The sequence below is a fragment of the Lichenostomus cassidix genome, chromosome 3 (assembly GCF_008360975.1).
Source record: "Lichenostomus cassidix isolate B80296 chromosome 3, HeHo_3.0, whole genome shotgun sequence".
In the NCBI taxonomy this organism is placed as follows: Eukaryota; Metazoa; Chordata; class Aves; order Passeriformes; family Meliphagidae; genus Lichenostomus; species Lichenostomus cassidix.
The window spans coordinates 76,367,886-76,388,860 of NC_139483.1; the positions used below are offsets into that span (position 1 = coordinate 76,367,886).

General features: G+C 44.8%; 1 protein-coding gene across 6 annotated transcripts in view; it reads right to left on the reverse strand.

Moving 5' to 3' along the window:
* Nucleotides 1-20,975, reverse strand: part of ANKRD6 (ankyrin repeat domain 6) — a 95,830-nt gene that overhangs the window by 29,900 nt on the left and 44,955 nt on the right. For all 6 annotated transcript variants that reach the window (XM_085056348.1, XM_085056349.1, XM_085056353.1 and 3 more), the window contains one exon: nucleotides 7,319-7,575. In XM_085056348.1, coding sequence (XP_084912474.1) covers nucleotides 7,319-7,438 — 120 coding nt within the window. In that variant the 5' untranslated portion in view covers nucleotides 7,439-7,575. The remainder of the gene's footprint in view (nucleotides 1-7,318; nucleotides 7,576-20,975) is intronic.

Here is a 20,975-nt window from a genome sequence, read left to right on the forward strand (position 1 = left end):
TTATTGATTTGTCAGGCAGATCTGACCATAAAGTTCTCACCCACTATATGACATGTGGGTCTCTCAAAATCCAAGGCTGTCCGCTGCTGGCAGCAGCAGTTGGTTCCCATGTGAGAAATTTCCATTCCTGCCCTGCTGCTGGCATGGGAAGGACTCATTTTTGAAGTCACCAATGCCCCTGGGCACCATCCAGCCCCCTGCCTGGGCACCTCTGGCTCGATCTGGCCACAGGCCCCTAAAAGCCTGTCCCTATATTGAAGGGCACTGAGCTGTACTGACCACACTTCCTTCTCCATTAGCCTGGAGGACAGCCAGGGATATGTTGCTGTTCCAGCTAACTCAATAGCAGGAGGCATAAAATCCCCAGGTAACACAGGGGGAAAAAGAAAAAAAAGAAAGAAAGACAAAAGACAAAAAGAAAATTAAAAAACAACAAACAAATTGACAAATCATTCCTGTCCATGAACAATATGTTTGGATTATGAGTATGTGCTCCAGCACATTCAGATTTACAGGATTTACAGGTCCTGACTTTCTATTGGCATTCCTTAATGCCAATAAGTAAATCACCTAATCCAGGCATCTATCTCACTTCCCAGCAGGTTATTAATACACTACGAAAACAATTTATAGCAATCTGTGCATGGAGCAGGAAAAATCCCAAACAAACCCAACTTGAAGCTTGCTCACATGCTTTAAAAGGAAAGTGTTAACAACCTGAATATATATTCCAGCAGGGAAACTTTCTGATAAGATAACCAGCTGTAACCACTGAAAAAATGCTGACATGCAGTCAAAGGTACTGTGTTAAAAGTAAGCTATGAAAGCAGAATAGGAATTTGTTTGAATAGAAGGGACATGTTTTCCTCACCCAACACACCCTCCTGGGCAATTGCCATGCAGATCATGCCTGCTGGCACAGTTGAGTTGAAAGACTAAAAGGATTATTCCAGAGCTTTTGTGTGTTTCATGCTCTCTATCCAGAAACACATGTTCAGAGGCATCTCACCTACTGCAAAGCCCTAGAGAGGCCTTCAGGAACCAGAGCTTCTTCATACATGCAGTCCTTGAGTTCTTCCGACTTTAAAGGGGCACTATAAACAAAAACTATGACATTAACCATAACCAGGAGAGGAGGCTGGGAAGGAGGACCAGTTCCAGCATATTACATTGATTAGAGGCTCAGGCTTTTGGAAGAGCACTGATCATTTCAAGATTAATCACAACCCTGCAAGAACCAGCAATGCCAGATTTTCTTTTTCTTCCCAGCAACATCAAAATGAGAGCAGAGATGGGCGGTACAGCTAGACACTGTTTCAGTGCAGGCAATGCAAACATTGGACAAACATCTCCCCACACAAATACACATACACACAGGTATGAATGGACATACACATGTACACACCAATCCAGAACAAACTGTGAAGAAGAGACAAGGCAATTTGGGTGCCCCTCGTGCTGTGATGACAAACTTGAAGGACAGCAAGCTTTGGAGAGAGACACTGAACAAGTCCATGCCACAGCAGCAACAGTCAGGGCTGCTCTTGCCTTCATGTCTTTAAGTCAAACCAACAGCCCACAAAGTTTTTCTCTCACAGCAATTCATCCTAACCAAAATATATAGGGCGCAGAGAGAACAAGGCAGACAGACAAAACTCCCTCTGTGTATGTCCTCCATAAAGATATTCTGCACTCAGTGGAGCAGCAAAGAGGGGGTTTACCTGAATACACACAAGTATCCCTAAGGGGAACAAAAACATACAAACGAGAGTATCTCCTAGATGCTCACTGCAAGGAGACAACACCAAACCCATGGACTCTTCAATATGCAGATTACTGACTTAGAAACTTGTGAGCATTGCCAAATATGACCTGTAATGATTTGGGGGTCATTACAAATACAAATGAGAGACTGCTACAGCTTGGGATTAATGAACCAATAAAGCAGTCATTCATACGTTAAAAAAAAAAAAGCAATTTGGACTTCTATTCAAATGTAAACAATTGCTTCATCAGGCAACAAATCATATAAATGGTTCTGTGTCACGGACTTATTGACAAAATAAATGGGACCTACTGGACTAAGGCTGCAACCTCCAACCACCATGACACACTGCTGTAGCTGTGGGGTGTATCGGGTTGCAGCCAAACACTGTAAACAGCCACATGAACTTCTGCAGTAAAATGCAAGGGTAGGTTTTTGTTTGCATTAAATCTGTGCTCTAAATCCCAGACATTGACGGGCAGCCATCGATATACAGCATTTAAAAGCAGAATCCTCTTAGCATCGCTGCCCATGTATATGCACTCCACAACCAAATCCATACAGGGGGGCCTTAGCACCACAAGCTCCGTGATTTTTCCCTGTCTGTATGTATGTGTTGGTACTTTTATGCAGGTACATTCAGTTCTCTATCTCACCTTGTCCCTGTGATGCACAAGGACTGTTATTAATTCATCCATTCTGCACTCATAAAAAACATGCCTGTTCACATTTTATTGAAAAGCCTGAAAGCAAAATCCAAGTTCTGTCACATTGTTCACACTGATGATTAGTTAGACTGTTCTCCATGAATAACCTGCTCGCTCAAGTCAGCAGAAAGCTTCTCATTGACCTCAACAGGCATTCAGCAAGTTCCTAAGCGTTTGTTAGTCCCTTTTAATTTATCTTTATTTATTGTTTAAAACAGACACAAATAGCTTTTCAAACTGAAGGAGTGCAAAAAAGTGGAAGCACCGAAACATTTTTTTGTTTCTGTCTTAGCTTAAAAAAGAAAAAGAGAGAGTACTTTAAAGAATTCAACATCCTCTGAAGCTGAGACTTAAAGTACTCCAGCATAACAGTAGTGCTACCATATGCTGTGTTCATAACATGACTAGCTCAGAAATTAAATCAAACAATTACTGAATCAAAATAGAAGCACTACCTTTTGCATTTCTTTGGGTTTTTGTTTTGTTTTGTGGGGGTTTTTTGTTTGTTTATTTGCTTGGGTTTTTTTGGTATTATCATCCATTCTCTGCAGAATTCAATTTTATAGCTATAATCTTAATGAAGGAGCCTGCTCCAGCACAAGTTTGTCATGGATTCACAGCTCTCTTTCAGGCATCCACCTGGTCTGGTGTGGGTCTCCCTCCACGGGCTGCAGGTGGATCTCTGAATCCCCATGGACCTCCATGGGCTGCACAGGGACAGCTGCCTCACCAGGGCCTGCACCAGGGGCTGCAGGAGAATCCCAGCTCCCCTGTGTGGAGCAAGTCCTCCCCTTCCTCCACTGACCTTGGTGTCTGCAAAGTTGTTCCTCTCACATGTCCTCACTCTGCTGTGCCCTGGCCATAATTACATCTTCTCTATAACATTTTTTCCCCTTCTTAAATATGTTAACTCAGAGGTGCTACCACCATTTCTGGTTGGCCCAGCCTTGACCAGCAGCACATCCATCTTGGAGCCACCTGGCAGTGGCTCTGCAAGACATGGGTAAGCTTTTGGCAGCTTCTCACAGAAGCCACTCCTGCTACCAAAATCTGGCCATGCAAACCCAATACCCCCAGGAAAAGGACAACAACATCCTGGGAGAACAGCAAGGCACATCAGCTCAGCAAAAGTCTCAGAGCTTTTGTGCCAAAGATGCAGCTGTCAATAATTTCACTGAACGAGAGCTCTACTACAAAAGAACTGAAAGAAGGGACCAGCTTTCTTGCTTGGAAGAAAAGGCTTAAGTTCTCAGTTTTCCAGATTTTGCAGCTTATTCACCAAAGTACTTGATAAGGGCACCTGCCTGTTGGATCAGCCAGTATGTATGACCAGCTGTTCAGGGTATTTTTTGCCCATTTCATAAAGGAACCAGCTATACATTTCATGCCTGTGAAGAATGTCAGACAAAAAGGCATAAAAATGGAAATCATCTCTTTGTCCTATCAGGCAGAGCAGCAGCAGAGCACCCTGACTGAGCAGGTGCCCTTTGAAAAGAGCACAGCCATGAAGCTTCTGCTGAGCACCACATCCACCCTGGGCCACAACCCCACGTGGCTGGTGGCAGAGGCCCGGCACCATGACAAGTGCTCAATGCACATGCCACACAGTGCCACCAGCCCTGTCCCACTGTGGGCTCCCTGATGCCAGATTGCCAGCAGCAGTGTGACCTAGTGGCCATCAGCTCTTTACATATTTTAAAAGGCCCCAAATCTGGAATGAGGCCAAGTGTCCTTCACTGGAGACAGAGGAGGTGCACATTTCCACATTGACTTCACCTGCAGAGATACCTTGCCAGTAATGCTGCCAAAATGAAACAAGTGCATCTCCAACATAAGGCTGAAGTGAGCATCTGGACATATGTATTCTCCATTGGATTTTGTTTCTTTCATATTCTTCCTCTTTTTTCTGAAATCATCTACTCAGAAGTGACAAAAATGAAATACTGTTTTGCAGCTGAATTGTTTACTGAAGCAACAATTAACCATATCATATGACCTTCCATACAGGACAAAAATAGAACTGGACAAGTCAGCTATAAGGCATTTACTAATACTTGGTTTGTTACCGAAAATATCCTTCATTTTTCTTGAGCTATGCTCAATTAATCCTTTTTGAATAAAGAACTCTAGCATTTATCTCTAGATCCTGGGAACTTTAACCTCTAGCTCTTTGGTGTTTTTCACAACAATTAGTCTGTGCTTACTGATGCAGATCAGAAATACATTTAAAGCCTACTGTGTTATGGGAACTTTTTCTCTCCCTCCAAAGACCTTTGTCTCCACGTGTCTTCCTCCAATAAAACCCATAGAATTCAGTACCAAAACTTTTTTTTTTTAAACTCCTATAATATATAATTAGAAAGAACAAACTAAAAACTATGAATAAAAGCAGAAAACACACAGATAAAAGAGGACTAAGGCCTGCACATGGGTAAATTTACTTTTATGCTTTGTTGTGTAACGAGTTTTATCTTGGGGGAGAAGAGGGTTCTGGGTTTCAATTTATCTGAAAGCTTGGTCTATTTTACTGCGTTACAACAAGCCTGCCATCTAATTTCCATTCTAAAATTAAGAACCCGTTTCCTTAAAGTTGTTCTTATTTTGTCCTTGTTCTGCTTATTGGAAGACTGCACAAGAACCTGTTGCTGTGATGGCTAAAAAATCCCTTCAAATTTCCAGTTTAAACATACTTGAGTCTAATATATACATCCTTGCTCTTGTGACAACCTTGTCCTTCACTTTAAAAGCTCTTCCTCCTTCCAGCCTTTGCGTGTCATCAGATTAGCAAGCCAAGCTCTTCCAGGGTATGTTTATACAGCCTTTTGTAGGCAAATATGCACATGCTCTCCTGATACAGCTGGCTGTCTGGGGGAGAGCCAGATGCAAACTGCACGCTGTGTACACCTGGACAGGACATCACGGAGCCTGAACGGATCGGCTTTGGTGAGGGCAGCAGGTTGGTCTCACGCCTCTTGCTTCCCTTCAAGCTGAGCTCTCTCTGGCTCCCAGTGTGGGAGGAGTAAGAGTGTTTGTGCCTCCAGAACACTCCATACACACAGCCTTGGCTGCTGCTCTGAGAGCATCTCTGTGCACTCCTCCACAGTCTTGCAGATCTGACTTCATCTCTTCTGATGTAGCTTGTCACCAGGCTACCCAAGTAGCTCAACTGTACTGTCTGTTGGTGTGCTGGAATGCATCCAGAATGACAACAGGGACAGCTTTTATCATCTTCCCTCTCTGGGCTCCACGGGGATTACCCACAACTTCTAGGAAAGAACGGCTACAATGCTGTAGCACAGGGTGAGCTACAGGGATGGCCTCAGAGCTCACAGCTTTCCAGCACTGTTGGCAAGCACAGCTCTCCAACAGAAACACCAACACTTTGCACCTGGCCGCAGTTTTGCTGCCAAATAAGCTTTGTTTTGGTTTTCCACACAGGGCAGAAAAACAAAGCAAGGGAGCCACCTATGTAGTATAGGAAAGAAAAAAGTATCAGCTCTAGGAAATCTTCATTGTATCAAATAAACCCGATTTTGTGTTTCAAAGTCAAATCTGCGCTATTTCTTTCTTACTGTAATTAGCATAGGTCCCTCAGCACCCTCAAAGCTCATAATCTTAAAAAAAAAAAACACCAAAAAACCCAAATAGAAGAAAACATAACCACAAAACCCTGAGCTACCATTCAGGTATCTGTATGTCAGTATTTCCTGGTCTATTACTGCCTACCTTTAATAGCTCTTCATCAGCTCCAGAGCTGCTTGGACAACAGAAGCAAACAAGCATCTACATGAGACTATTCATGGTTATTACATCTGTGCTTTGTATCTACCAACAAGAGGCTATTTATTTTGGCAAACAAAATTTATAAACACAGGTTGTCCCTGGATCACTCCAGCTTTCAAAATAAATATTATCTACAACTCAAACACTGTGAAGGGACTGAAAACAACCGTCACTGACAGATAAGTATTCTGTATTTTCCTCTTTTTATCAAATGTACTTTATTTCTGTAAATATACAATGTTCAAAACCAATATGGAAACACAAATAAAAGTAGAAAGGATGGAGAACAACAGTTCATCAAAACAGCACGCCCCAAATTTTATGTCACAGCTCTAAAGATTTAACCTACCTAGTTCTTATTAAGGTTTTTTGCTGATCAAACCTTCTCTGCAACAGGCAATTACATCTCATCTTTTCTAAGATAGTATTACTTATAATATATTGAGAGTTAGGAATAAGTGAACAGCAGTTTGAACTCTCTGGTATCTAAGCAGAAATCCTTTGACTTTGACTTTATCTCAAAATATGGGGAACACAATTTGCACCCCCCAAGTTTGGAACTGACCAAGGGACTACACAAAACAAATCAATGAAGATGTTTGGTATAAGCAAGGCTGCTGCACTAAGAGACTTAAGCAGCAAGAAACACATTCTGCATCTCTTTACCCTGCCACAAGAGGTGGCTTTTCCCCATTCCCTCACTGGGGAGATGGGTGCCCTGAGCCGCCTTCCCTTAACAATGATGAATTGCTCCATTCATCATGTCACACAGTGTTCAAAAGTCAATGCACACTTTGAAAAATGTTGCTCCCCTCTGTCCACACACTGTGTTTCCAAGGACTAAGTGTTCATCACAGCTGCACCCACTGCCAAGGGTATAAATACAAGACGTGCACTATATTATAAATTTGCATGCGCTATTTACTGCAAACTTTAAGGAAATCTGAACACTAACCTCAGTCACATTCAGACTGGTAAAGCTAGGAGGGCATTTTCACAGACAATGGTCTAGAAGAGTGACATTAGTTCCCAGGGCTTTCGCAAAGTGTTTTTCTCTCGTTACCTTGGTAACTGCTACCTTGGCACCCCTGTTGATAAGCTGCACCACATTCTCCACTTGGCCTTTGTAGGCGGCTACAAGCAGGCGTTCTGAAAGCACAGCGACCACATCCTGCTGGCTCATGAATTAGGAGAGAAAGGTTTTCAGGTTTCTTCAGTCCAAAAACAAAGGCTTGGGATCAGTTCAAGCAGCATGCAGGCAGGCGAGGAAGGACTCCAGTTCCCTGGACAGTGATGTTATTGCTATGCCATCCTCTGGACCTATGGATCAGAAAACAACACTGCTGTCAGCAAGCTTTCAGACACAGCACTACGGCAGGTCCTCCCTCAGTGCTCATCTTGGCATTGGTTTAGGAGGGGATCACAATAACTCAGAACCTCCTGAAGACATTGCACTTCTTTGTAAGGCAGAGGGATGTAGCTAGTAGCACATTTTCAATGTGCCCCCAGTTCCCCTTGGTTGGGACAAAAGTCCTTCAACTTTCTGAGAGCTTAACTCTCTTTTGGCCTAACGTCCCTTTGTGTGGTCCCCTTTCATCCTCTTCTCCCCTCTCTGGATTCCCGGTCTTTAATTAGCCAAGGATGAGTTAACTACTGTTGGCCAAAGGAATGAGAATAGGTAATACTTACTGGCAGCTGATATGAATATATACAAACCTCTGCCCTGGAAGGATTGAGTGCAGTCAGCAATTAAAGGCAGCTGACTGTTCCCTCACGAGTATAAAATGCTTCACAGCCTCCCCTGAACCATCCCAAGGACACCACTGGGAGAGATTACAACTTGCTGTAGGGAAACACTCATCTTTGCTGTCACTGAGAAATTATGCTCTCCCCACAGAGCCGACATCATGCCCCACTGACCCCAGAAACAATTCAGATTTAGCACTTATCATGAAAACTGTGAGAATGTTTGTCTGCCCGGGCTCCACTGACCCATCCAATGAGCCAGAAGAGCTGAAAAGAGCTTTCTGATATAATTACTGAAAATGTATCCACAGATCACTTTGAGCTGTGGGATCCAGAACCTGCCCAGTCTGGGAAGATTTCAGCTTTATTTGTGCTTTTCCTACTTTGGCATTCAATTGTTTCAGTACAGGAAACACACCTTCAAGATATTCAGTGTATTTACAAATTAAATTTGTCTTCCTCTCTTGAAATATCACTGCACTGCTGCTTAACAGCCACCAGTACTACACACTCTGCATAGTCAAAGAGTAATAGGCACAGGGTCTAGATGATCTTGGAGATCAATAGTGGAATACAATGTCTTTCACCCTTATGCTATCCCTTTGAATCCATCTCAAAACAGCAATAACTAAAACTGAGGGTCATTTGTAGTAGTAGATGGTAATAGCGGAATTTAATTTGCTCTCCTATGGTAATTGATATTAACAAATCTTAGGATGCTTTATGAGCTTTAAATCTTATAACACCCTTTGAGGTGAATAATATGCAGAAGAATATTACATGCATTTTAGAAAAAGGCCCTTAAAAGCATAGAAAAGTTACTGATTTCTCTGAGGTCAATAGAAAGTTATGCCAAAGCCAGTAAAAACTCCAGATAACTAACTCTTGAGTTCTAAGTATAAGCATTAGGCAACACTATTTCCAGGTAAAAGATTCGGGTTAGCTTTTCATCACCTTTCTCTTCTATTTTAAGTGCAAACATGTTTGGAGCAACATGAAAATAGATGCATATTTATTCAGAGAAATGAGACAAAGAGTTTCTGGTCCTCCAAGTCAGTGTAACATAGGACAACAGAGGAATGGTGCCGTACCCTGTGCCACTAGACTGGTCTCACCCACATCCTCAATGTGATGGATACAGTTTGTACACCCTGGTAGCATGGAAAACATGAAAGATGGAAGAAAAACCCCTCATGTTCTTCACTAGCACATCATAGCCTGCTCCTCTGGCACTATGCTGTACACGTTGTAGTACAAACCATTTAAAAAGCGCCAAGAAATACAGATGGCCCACACTTGGTAATTTGATCTTTGAGAAACAACACAAGTTTCATTCTTACCTCCTCAAGTATTTCATTTCCAATGACTTGTGCTTCTGAAGCAAACTGAACACCCACGCTCCCTCCCCACCCATGATCCTGGCCCCCTGCTCCCAATACATCCCTAACCCTCCCATCAGATCCCAAAGCTGTTCTTCCATAACCCAGGATCAACACCCCACACCTTCCCTCCATGATCAGTACAAAGTGCAGGGCACACCTTACAACAGGGAGCTTTTCAGGCAGAGGGATGGTGTGTTTCTGTGCCAGCCCCTGCTGGTGCTGTGGTAGTTTCCTGGTGAACTGTGCCATGACTTGTTTGTCCCCATCCTTACCCCTAAGCTGGCTGCCAATACTTTGGCTGGAGTCGTGTGCATATTAAAACAGCTGTGGTCAGATCCCGCTTGGTTTCCTTACCTCTTAAATTAAAAAGAAAAACCAAAACAATACAGTGGCATCATTGTCACTGACAGATTTGCATATTCACTACAAAAATCTCAGTCTCGGTGGAGACATTTTCCTGACATGCTGACATTTCTGAACAAGTTTGCAGAAACCTTAGATGCTCAGCACAGCCACACCACTAGAAAGACACATTAATACCTCAACAATGTAGGGCTGGAAAAGTCTGGATAACCTATGCAAGGTAAATGCTGGAAATCATACTCCCCAGTTTGACTGCTCTCCCTTTCTCATGCTGCCTTCCCATTGCTGCAGGACATGAAGATCATGCATGCCCTCCTGCCATGCCCTGCCACACTGGAGTGATGGACTGTGACGGCGTCACTGCTATCACGGAGTTTGCCTTCTTGCCTTTTCCACCACTTGAATCATACACAAAAGCATAGCAAGGAGCTGATGCAGCTCTCAGTCTTTTACAGGTATCTCCCACTTTGCCCAAGTCTCCAGCAGGTGTCGGTCCTGTTCCCAGAGGGCAGTCGCAGCACAAGCCTGGCTGCTGCTTGCACAACAGGTCACATTCCCCACAACATCTGCTTTACATCTCCTCAGCTGGGATCATTTGCAATTCAGAAAAGTGCGTCCAGTTAGAATAAGAAGCCCAGACAACTGAAAGACAACTTTCCTTTTCTCCTGAGCTGCAGAAGGTGGTGATGGGTGAACAGTGCAAGTGGGAACAAGCTTTTCATTCCCCTCCCCAGGGACCCACCCCCAGCACAGTGGCTACACTGGCAGTGGCATTACTCCCCCCAGCTTTAACTCTCTACGTGCCTCAGACACACAGAGCGTTTTTCCTTAACCATGTCTGCACTCCTAGCAGCAGGAGGAAGGTAACAGATGCCCAAGGACTGCAATTAAAAGCTTGACTGCTCCTTTCACACCCAGATGGTACAAAATGAACCCGACAACATGATTACAGGCACTGCATCGCATCCCTGCTGCCAGCACCTGCTGCCCAGAATTAAATCCCTCATTATCACCCCCAAGATCCAGAAGCTCAGGGGAGGCACAGAGCACGAGAATATTCGAACCTTATGCCTTCAAAACAACAACAAAAAATTATTTTGCTTTAACATATCTGTAAATGAAAAACAGGCATCTCTGTACTTCTTTGTTTAAGATCCAATTACTTACCTGGGGCAGGCTGGGAAAGCAACACTTACTTCCCAAGTCTCTCCAAGGAAACTGGCCAGATGTGATGCCCACAGGTTCAGTTGCTCTGTTGTGGGTCAATCCCTTCCGAGGATAACCTGCTCAGCCCCGAGGATAACATGCTCACCCCATCGGTGGAGTGTGGAAAAGGACAGGCTGACTGTGGATTAGTATTCCCGACCGGCACCAGCGAGGCACTGTCCCCAGGCACTGAGGTCCAGCTGCATCCCCATGGATTGTACCCTCAGCTCACTGAGCCACACTGCCCTAAGGATGCTGCAGGAGATGTCTGTCTGGGGTGGCACAGCACGGTGTGGGTGGGCAGCTGGCTGCTTGGTGGCAGGGTTGTAAAGCTCCCAGCTCCATCCTCTCTCCCATGCAACTGGCAGAGCTGGCAAAAAACACTCTCTGCACCTTCCCCCTCCCTAGCTCCCTCCCCTCCAAACTGCTGCCAGGCTGCTTCAGTGGCCATAGCGCCTACACGTCAGTAACAAAAAAAGCACAGGAATGATGATTTTTGAAAGCCAAAGGACAGTCCAGGACACATCAAACATCACAGGTACTGAAAGGCTAGGCAATGGACTCTCCTAAATTCAGGGAAAGGGTTAAAATCAACAGCTTCTACTCTGAAGGAAGAGAAAAAAGCCAAAACGATGAAAGATTTAGGAGCTATGAGCTAATCAATTTTAAGAAGTCCCTTGTGCTAAATGGAAAAGATGACATGCCAGAGTACAGGTCACTCTCAATGCAATCACTAAGTTAAATTAGTATTTGAATAGAAGAATGCTTACATAGCTAACAGAAAGTTTCTCTGTGTGTTGAGGTGCAGGATGGAAGTGGAAAAAAGAAGAAAGGACTGCAGTTTTCTGCAAGGGACACCAAATTCTCTGTTTTAGTTTATCACCAGAAATTATGCTGAATAGAATCACAGAATAATAGAATTTCCTGAGTTGGAAGGGATCCACAAAGATCACCAAGTCCAACTCCTGGTCCTGAACAGGATGGCCCCAAAAATCCCACCATGTGCATGAGAGCATTGTCCAAATGCTTCTTGAACTCTGGCAGGCTTGAGGCTGTGACCACTTCCCTGGGAATTCTGTAGTCCAAGCAAAACTCTCAGCAGCTGGTAGCTTTATTTTATTCAACATAAACAATGGGATAAAATTAGTCTAAATTATTTCAGAGTACCCCAATATTAAGATATGGAGCCAGACCACTTTGTTATGGGAGGGTACATAATAGCTACTATTTTATAATAAGAAAACAGTTTTCTAAGAAAATTTCCTACATCTAAATACCACTCATCTCTTTTTGCTTAACTTGCAGAGCAAAATGGGTTTCTTTTTTTATTAGCACATAACAGTATAAAATCTGTAAATTGCTCTTTTTCTTATCCAGCCTCTTTGCAAAGCAGTTTGTCATACATAAAATATGACGTAAACACTAAGATTGTATTCACTTTAGAATAACAGCATTATTCAGCAGAGCGGATTATTGCATTAGAAAGAGTGAGTTTCCTGGAACTCATTTATCATTTACTGCAGGATGCTGATATATCTGCCATTTCTGTCAGCTGACTTTTAAAAGGCTTTGTCCAAGACATGCAGCACTACTTCCCTTTCAGTGATTTTTCCTAGTTCCACCATGGATCCAGTATAAACTACTCAAGAAAAATATCTGTATATTTTGCTAAATGGAGGACATTGCCTCTGACCCCTTCCTGCCCCAAAAGACAGTTAAAAATCAGTCAGAGGTGTAATTGTGAAAACCAGCAGCAGCTTTATCTGGAAAACAGCAAAGCCCCCCACGAGGCTGAGAACAATATGCTTTTGATTCATACTTTTCTTCTTTTGTTTACAATGTCATCAATATTATTTTTGGAGTTAAGTTTTATACAAATAAACTGGACACCTACACAGATTTTTAGTTGATTATATATTGGTCTCTGGGGTTTTTCTACTGTTTTCATTATGTATTTTATTGTGGCAAGTACAATTATTCACTTTTCATATGGACAGTTACATATACATCACCCTAAGTATCACCACTGTCTGGGACATCTGAAAACAATTTCAGGGCTTTTTTTTTTTTTTTTCACTTGTTGCTATTAATTACTCCAACAATGACTATTTAGCAGCCTCCCAGGGAGCATCTGCATGACAGTTGCTCATCAGGCTTCCCACCACAACCAGAGCAGACTGATTGATGTCACTGCTCCACTGCAGGTGGCCGCCTGCAGCCGGACCGACCGCCAGCCCCGCTTGGCGACGAACATGGGGAGACAGCGACTGCAGCTTCCCCAACTGCTTTGTGCAGTCCATCTCCGTTGCCTGGCCTCCACTGCTGGCTGCACTGAATGTAAATCCTCAGCGGCCTGGCAGCTCTCAGGCGATGTCTTGGTACCATCAAAACCAACCTCTAGAGTTGCACCTGCCAGGCAGAATGCTCCTGGAGAGAGACATGGACACGTGGAGACCAATGATGAAGATCAGAGGCAGTTTCAAGATGTTGCTTAGACATAACTGGTCTCCTTGTATGAAAACAACTGTTTTTCTGCCCCTCCTACTTACCTCTTTGCCAGGTAACCCTGACCTCCCTTACCCAACACATAGGTTATATACCTACACTTTCCATATAACATGATTTGGGGGGTTTATTTGGCTTATCTCACTGAAGTTTCACAGCTTTGTTACTCCCCCCTCTCTCTCTTTCAACACCTGCATACACACAAACATGTCAAAACCACTCAATACAAACGAGCTCAGCTCTCAGCAAGCCCTGTCAGTTGAGCACTATTTACATGACAAAACAATATCTATTGTTTGACAGGGGACAGTGCCAGTGTGCAAACCCACATGATGACATATCCGCTCCCATTTGCATAAAACCAGTTAGGAGATCTTTCCAGCTGACTGCTGTTTAACAGAAGTGCCGGAGCCCAACCTTGGGAACGAAGCAGACTCATAGCTGTGCTCATGGGAGAGTGGGGGTTTATGTTACCCTCACACTCAGTGGGGCTTCTGGATGGGAGAACTGTCCCTCATTTCACCTTCTGTGCAGGAGCCAATTAAAACAACTACAAGACCTCACTGTGAGCACAAAGTGCCATAATCCTTTCAGAACCAACTCCCTTCTTCTTCTCTGCTGTTCCTTCCCTCCTTTCTTACTGCCAAAGCATGTCCTCTGCTGCCAGGGTTCAGATTACCTTTAGCATGGACAGTATCTGTCATTCATTTTGGGGATCCTGCTGCTGCCATGTCAGAGTGGGGGTGAAGAGCTCTCCTTCAGCTCATGTATGACCTGAACCCTCTTCCCTGCTAGCACAAGCAGCCCCACACTCTCCCAGACAGCACATAATAGTAACTCAGGTTAATACTGCAAAAGACGCTAGAAAATTTCAAGAAAAAAAATTCCTACGTTTATAGATTTTTTTTTTCAAGGTCAGAAAACATCACTACGACAACATAATGCCAACCAGCACCAAGGCACGAACTCCTATTTGAGCTAGATCCTATCTTTTATACACATTATTAAAGATGTGCATTCAGGCAGTGATCAGCAAATGCTCTGGCTGACAAAGCAGAGAAAGAAAAAACACAATTTACCAGCTTCAACACATTTTTCAGCTGGCAAAAGAGCACTGGAGATCTTCTTCTTCTTCAAGAAAAACACGACTTAGGAGCTGCCAGCAGCAATGATGCAGCCCCTCCTGTACCCTCACAGCTGCTATCTCAGGAGAGCACCAGGAGATGCAGTGAGGTAGGTGGACCAGTGACACCCAGTTCAGCACTGAATCATGGAGACAATGTGGGTACCTGAGATGTTTGGGTATTGGCACAATATTCCTCAGTATTGCTAGGCTTCTGGCACGAGAGCAAGAGTCTGGCAGGCAGTGCGTCAATTAAAAGCTTAACAAGGCTCAAGCTGAAAGTCAGGGGATGAAATCCTAGGGATGGAGTTGCCAGGGTGAAAGAGAGATATATTCAGACAAGCATGGGTGGAAGTGCTGAGTATGTCCACCCGAACCCCCAGAGAGGTGTGTGCCCCTGTTATGGTGCACACTGTTACCATCAAGGGATCATGATTTTTCTGGTTGCCTCCCACCACAGGCTACTGCAACAGCAAGAGGAAACACAAATATCCAGGGATTTGGCACACCCTGGAAAATGAGCAAGTGAGAGAAACTGAGCACAGCAGGGAAGCAAACATGGAGGTCACATTTTGTTGTATAGAAACACCCCACCAGTCAGCATAGCTGAGACTGAAATTCTCATTTCCTAAACCCATACACTGATCCCCCAGTGCTGCTGGTTAGAAGCTGGCAGTAACTCCCAAGAAAAAAACATAACTGATGAACTAAAACTAGCTGCACCTGATTCCCACAGGCTTTAGGAAACGTCCCAAACCTTCTGTCAGAGGGCTCCCTATGAACTCAGCAGACTTCAGAAGAGCCCTGAAAGAACTGGGGAGCATCTTTAAAGAACTTTAAAGCATCTCTGAAGAGATCCTAGTAGGGAGAGAAAAGTGTGCATTTAGGGACTCTATCCTATCCTATGCATGAGTTTGGGCCAAAGACAGCAAAGACTCTCCTGATGTTCTGCACAAAGCCTCCATGCTTCCTATGGTGCTCAGTGTTTTGGGTTATGCAGAAGCAGCTGAAGGGGACAAAGCCTTTCCTCTTGAGACCATGGACTCAATTCTGCTTTGGTAGCCAGGTCAACTACCAAAACTCCTGTTTCATGGCTGTGCAGGATCCTACACAATACCCAAAGAAGGTCTCCACTCCAATTCTAGTGCAAAGGTGTTCATAAATTACAAAAATATTCCAACACATATGTCATATACATACATTTGTCAGCAGTCTCAGCAAATAGACAGGACTACCATGTGAAGGCATGTAATGGCACAGAAACTGGGGAATGAACAGAGATTTCAATACTGTCAGTGTTGTACCACAGACAGTTACAACACTCTCTTCCCCACAAAATAAGATGGTTTATCAAAATGATACCCAGTATTTTTCTACTATATTGACAAACAAAATGAAGCATGGAAGATCACTCTATAGGATCCCTTTCCCCTTCCCTTCCATTTCTTTCACTGCTTTCTTGTCTACAAAAAACATGGGATTTTTTTTATCACTCCCCTCTAGATCACTTACTCCAGCTCTGAGCTTGTTCATCCCCTGATGCAGTTCTTTCGAGGCTTGGTACTTAAAACTAGGCAGAGCATTTGCAGAGGACTCTTGATGTGAGCAGCTCTAAAGACAATCCGGTTGCAAGGAGAGAAGTACTGAGCAGAATGTGTCTGCTGAAACACTGAGAGAAAATACCTGCTGGACTGCGAGCTTGGGAACCAGCAGCATCCTTGGGAAGTGCACTCAGCATCTTTGAAGGGCAGCTGGATGTCTAGAAACCAGAGGCATCCTGAGATACCATCAGTAAGTACAAAACAAAGGAACGTACCATCTGAAAAGGTGAAAAAAGTGGAAAAGGTAGAAAAGGGGAAAACATCCTGAGAACATAAGGTTCAATAACTGTCACTGGATTTTCTAACTGAAAGAACAGGAAACAGTCTAGAAAACAAAAATTGGTCTGATATATAAGAAATTATCATCATCTAGTGGTTCTCCCAGATGAAAAACAGAAATTAAGAGCACCTCTTGGCTGTTGAAGGAATGTGTCCTACACCCTCTTATGTCTCTGTGCTATAGAAAGGACTTAAATTTACCCAAACTGCAGCTTTATCCTCTGAGAATTTCCTGCACTGCTTTTTAGTTTTCCTACACAGGTTGAGCCCCCTGCATAAACTTTCCAAAAGATCTACTAGACAAACTCTTGGACCCTCATTAGGGATGTCTGGCTGACTTGCAGCTTCGTGACAAAGCTCAACATTGACGTGAGACTCTGCCTGTTACTTTACAGGTCTTCCCCTAGGATCACTTCTGTATTACAGAATCCCTGAAACCCATCATGGTTGAAATCTCCTTACTCCCACAGGCCAGTTAATCCTTCAGGTCATGACAACCACCTATTGTGATAATAGCTGCAAGTTCCCCACACCCCTTTCTTAACGACCGTACTTGTCACCTATTGTCCTGCCTTCCCTACTCCACATGGTCCTAGCCACGCCCCCAGTTTTCCCTATTGGTTCCTGTACCCTAACCCCACGTGGCCCTGGCCACTCCCTCGGGTTTCCCCTATTGGTTCCTGTACTCCTAACTCCGCCCCTGTACCTCCCCTGTACCCAGAGGTCACTGGGCCTGTGTGCTGTCCCTGCCCCTCTCTGTTTCCCTATAAAACCCCTTACCCTCCGCCATCTTGCTGTCTATGCTCCACGTGTGTTTATGCTCCACATGTGGCTGTGCATGTGAGGCCTTCGCCCTCGAGGCATCTCTGCCTCGGGGAGGTCGTTGGCCTCTGCTGCACCATGCGAATAAACATCTTCCATAGACACAACGCATAGACCCTCCTCGCCTCCTTTATCATCGCCGGTTGTGGAAGCAGATGAACCAGAGCTAGCCTTATGGCTCCCTGGCCGGTGAGAGCGCAGTGTCCAGCCCTGGGACAGAGGGTTTGGAGCACTGAGGCGCTGAACTGGGCCGGGTAGAGAAGCTCTAGGGTAAAGTCTGCTGTAACATCCTCCAAAACCGCAACAAATGGCGCCCAACGTGGGGCAGATGCCACCCTGGAAAGCGTCCCCCTGCAGCCGCAACTGCGGCAGGGGAGTAGTCGCATTTGAGAAGCCATTTCCCCAACGAGAAGCTTACATTCAGCGAAAAGACCGAAGGGGCGGCCGGTAGCCTCTGGAAAAAAGTCGCGCTTTTCAAGGAGGTCGGCCAAACAGCGGTGGACCATCCCGAGTGCTTTTTTTTTGATTCTCCATGCTTGGTAAGCCCTCTAGAAAGCCCCTTGGGAGGGGAGCCGGTGAAGGCCTAGTCGGCTTGGTATGGGAGTCCCTTTTTTCTTTTTAGTTTATTCTTTTTGCCTCGGGGTGGGTAGAGGGTTAGAAGTGGTGTCTTGTTGAAGTGAAGGGAGTCACGCTCCATGCGAAATCTCGACAAGAAAAAACCCACTTCTAACAAGGGGAGACCTAAGTTTTGTGCCCCCATTTTGGGAGAAGATTTTCTTATAAAATTAGACATATTTTATAAGGAATGGGGAATCAGCTGTTGTGTAGAAAGTTTTTGCGCGCGACAGATAAAGTAAACTAATCTGTGTTTTGTTTTATTTAGTTATCTAGCAGTAAAAAACCCTTGTTCTCTCCCTAATAAGCACCTTCCCCTGCATGTATCCCCCAACATGGTGCCGGCCATGTGTTGGTGGCACCCCCTCCTCCACCAGCTCGTGTTTCCCCTCTTTCCCTCAGGAGAGAGCTGATTGTACGCTTTTCAGCCTCTCCTGTCCCTTTCCCGGGTTAGAACTAATCACTCTAACTCGAGATCCCTACTAACCTCCTTTCCTGTGCCCCAAACCTCAGCCGAGCTGACTCCACGTGTTTTCCAATATGGCGCCGGCCGCATGGTCAGGCACGCCATGTTGTCTTCTTCCCCTTGAAATTTTCCCGGGCTTGCTGAAGCCCCGCCCCCTGCATCCCTCGTGTTCCGTTGTAGCCCCTCCCCCCGCGTCGGTGAGCACTCCCTTCGGTTACAGATCCTTCCCCATCTGAGTATTTCTCTTTAGTGCGAGCCCCTCCTCCCATCCTCCCAGGTATTCCCTCTCAGCCAGAAGCAGCTATAGCCTGGCCGGGAGCGGAGCCGCACCTCCAGTTACCCGCAACAAGCTCGGAAGAGCCGGTAGAGCTGCACCTCTAGCTCCCCGCGGCAGACACTGCCCCCGGAGCCCAATAGAGCTACACCAAAACAATCCCTAAAACTGTACTACCGTCCAGCCGTGCTGAGACCTAGTGAAACTGTTCCAGACCCAGCAGAGCCACAGCAGAAAAGAGCTGTGTATCACCCAGTGGAGCTGCGCTGCGTCCAAAGTTTTCTCCCTCTCCTAAGCTGAGAAAGACTTCGGTAACAACGCCGTTGCTGCTGCAAACCCTACCTTCATCTTAGCAGCCCCAGCAAAAGAAAAACAAACTACAAACATGACTGCAGTCCGAAAATTCAGCCTGTACTGAATTCCAACATCAAAATCAACCAGCTGCATCATCGTTTTCCCCATACTCACAGCAAAACTAATTTTGTTATTGCTTTACATTATGTTGTTTTACCATTTTCCTGTTGTTTAAAAATTTGCTATAAAAGTTTTTAGGAAAAGCCTTTCCCTCTTTAATTTAGTAAAAAATAAAGAAATATTGTGATAATAGCTGCAAGTTCCCCACACCCCTTTTTTAACGACTGTACTTGTCACCTATTGTCCTGCCTTCCCTACTCCACATGGTCCTAGCCACGCCCCCAGTTTTCCCTATTGGTTCCTGTACCCTAACCCCACGTGGCCCTGGCCACTCCCTCGGGTTTCCCCTATTGGTTCCTGTACTCCTAACTCCGCCCCTGTACCTCCCCTGTACCCAGAGGTCACTGGGCCTGTGTGCTGTCCCTGCCCCTCTCTGTTTCCCTATAAAACCCCTTACCCTCCGCCATCTTGCTGTCTATGCTCCACGTGTGTCTATGCTCCACATGGGGCTGAGCATGTGAGGCCTTCGCCCTCGAGGCATCTCTGCCTCGGGGAGGTCATTGGCCTCTGCTGCACCATGCGAATAAACATCTTCCATAGACACAACGCATAGACCCTCCTCGCCTCCTTTATCACCGCCGGGTGTGGAAGCAGATGAACCAGAGCTAGCCTTATGGCTCCCTGGCCAGTGAGAGCGCAGTGTGCAGCCCTGGGACAGAGGGTTTGGAGCACTGAGGTGCTGAACTGGGCTGGGTAGAGAAGCTCTAGGGTAAAGTCTGCTGTAACATCCTCCAAAACCGCAACAACCACCCAGTTAATAATTTCCTCTGATCTCCTCTACAGATCCATTTCTGCATCCCAGAGCCCTGGAGCTGGGCTTCACTTTTCTTGCAACAGCATCAGACCAATCAAATTCACTTCCCAGCATACTCCAAATTCTCAGATATTTCTACAGCTTAAACAGTAATTCCCTACCTTGTAGGAATCAGAGATCCATTCTTACAGTGCAGTGCTTGGCACTCAGCAGAGTTTAATCCTCTTGATTTTGGACCCAGTGGAGCTAAATCCCCAGGGATTTCCTCTCCTTTTGAAGTTCCTGCATTTCCTCCCCATTCCACCTTCCTGCTTACAGGTGTTTTCTGTCCCACCACTCCATTTGTGAATTAAAGGTTAAATGCTGTTTCTATTTTTCATAAGCTGGGGGCACCAAGAAGAACACATTCGGACGTGAGGAGCCCAACGGGCCTGTTTTAACACTAATTTCTCTGTAGTCACACAAGCAGGAGGGGCAGAAGCAGTAGTAACTTGAAGAGCCAAAACCCACAAAGATTTCAGGCAGCAACAGAGAATATACCTACCTGAAAACCCTTTTATACTGTGTTAAAGGACTGTTACATCCTGTTTGATAACATGCTGCAGTCCCCTCAGGACTAAAAACAATTTCTTTCATTAGAAGCACCCCACAACTGCTTAATCAATACAAAACATTTAAATAAGCCAAATCTTTGTGAAAAACAAGTTCAGGGAATAAAAATAACTTTTCAAATAAAACTGGAAACAAAGTGTTTTGCACACATTCTATGGGCTACATATATGCATCACATTGGATTACATTTTTTGCTGCTTTACTGTATTGCACTATTAACTTGAAGATCTCTTAATGCTGATGGCATGGCTGATCTTGCTTTCATGCTGGCTTGCAAGGGTGACAGTAGATAGCTGTGCAAGGTTTATCTCAATGGAAAAACCTCTGGCAAGACCAGAAGGTGCACTGGTGATAGCATGATAATGAGAGATGTTTTAAGAAGGAAAGGACTCTCCTTAGACACTGACAGCTAATAGTTCTCAACTCATTCAAAGGTCTTCAATCAGAGATGTCCATCATGAAAGCTGAGGACAGTAGGACCAAAGGGCTGGAATAACC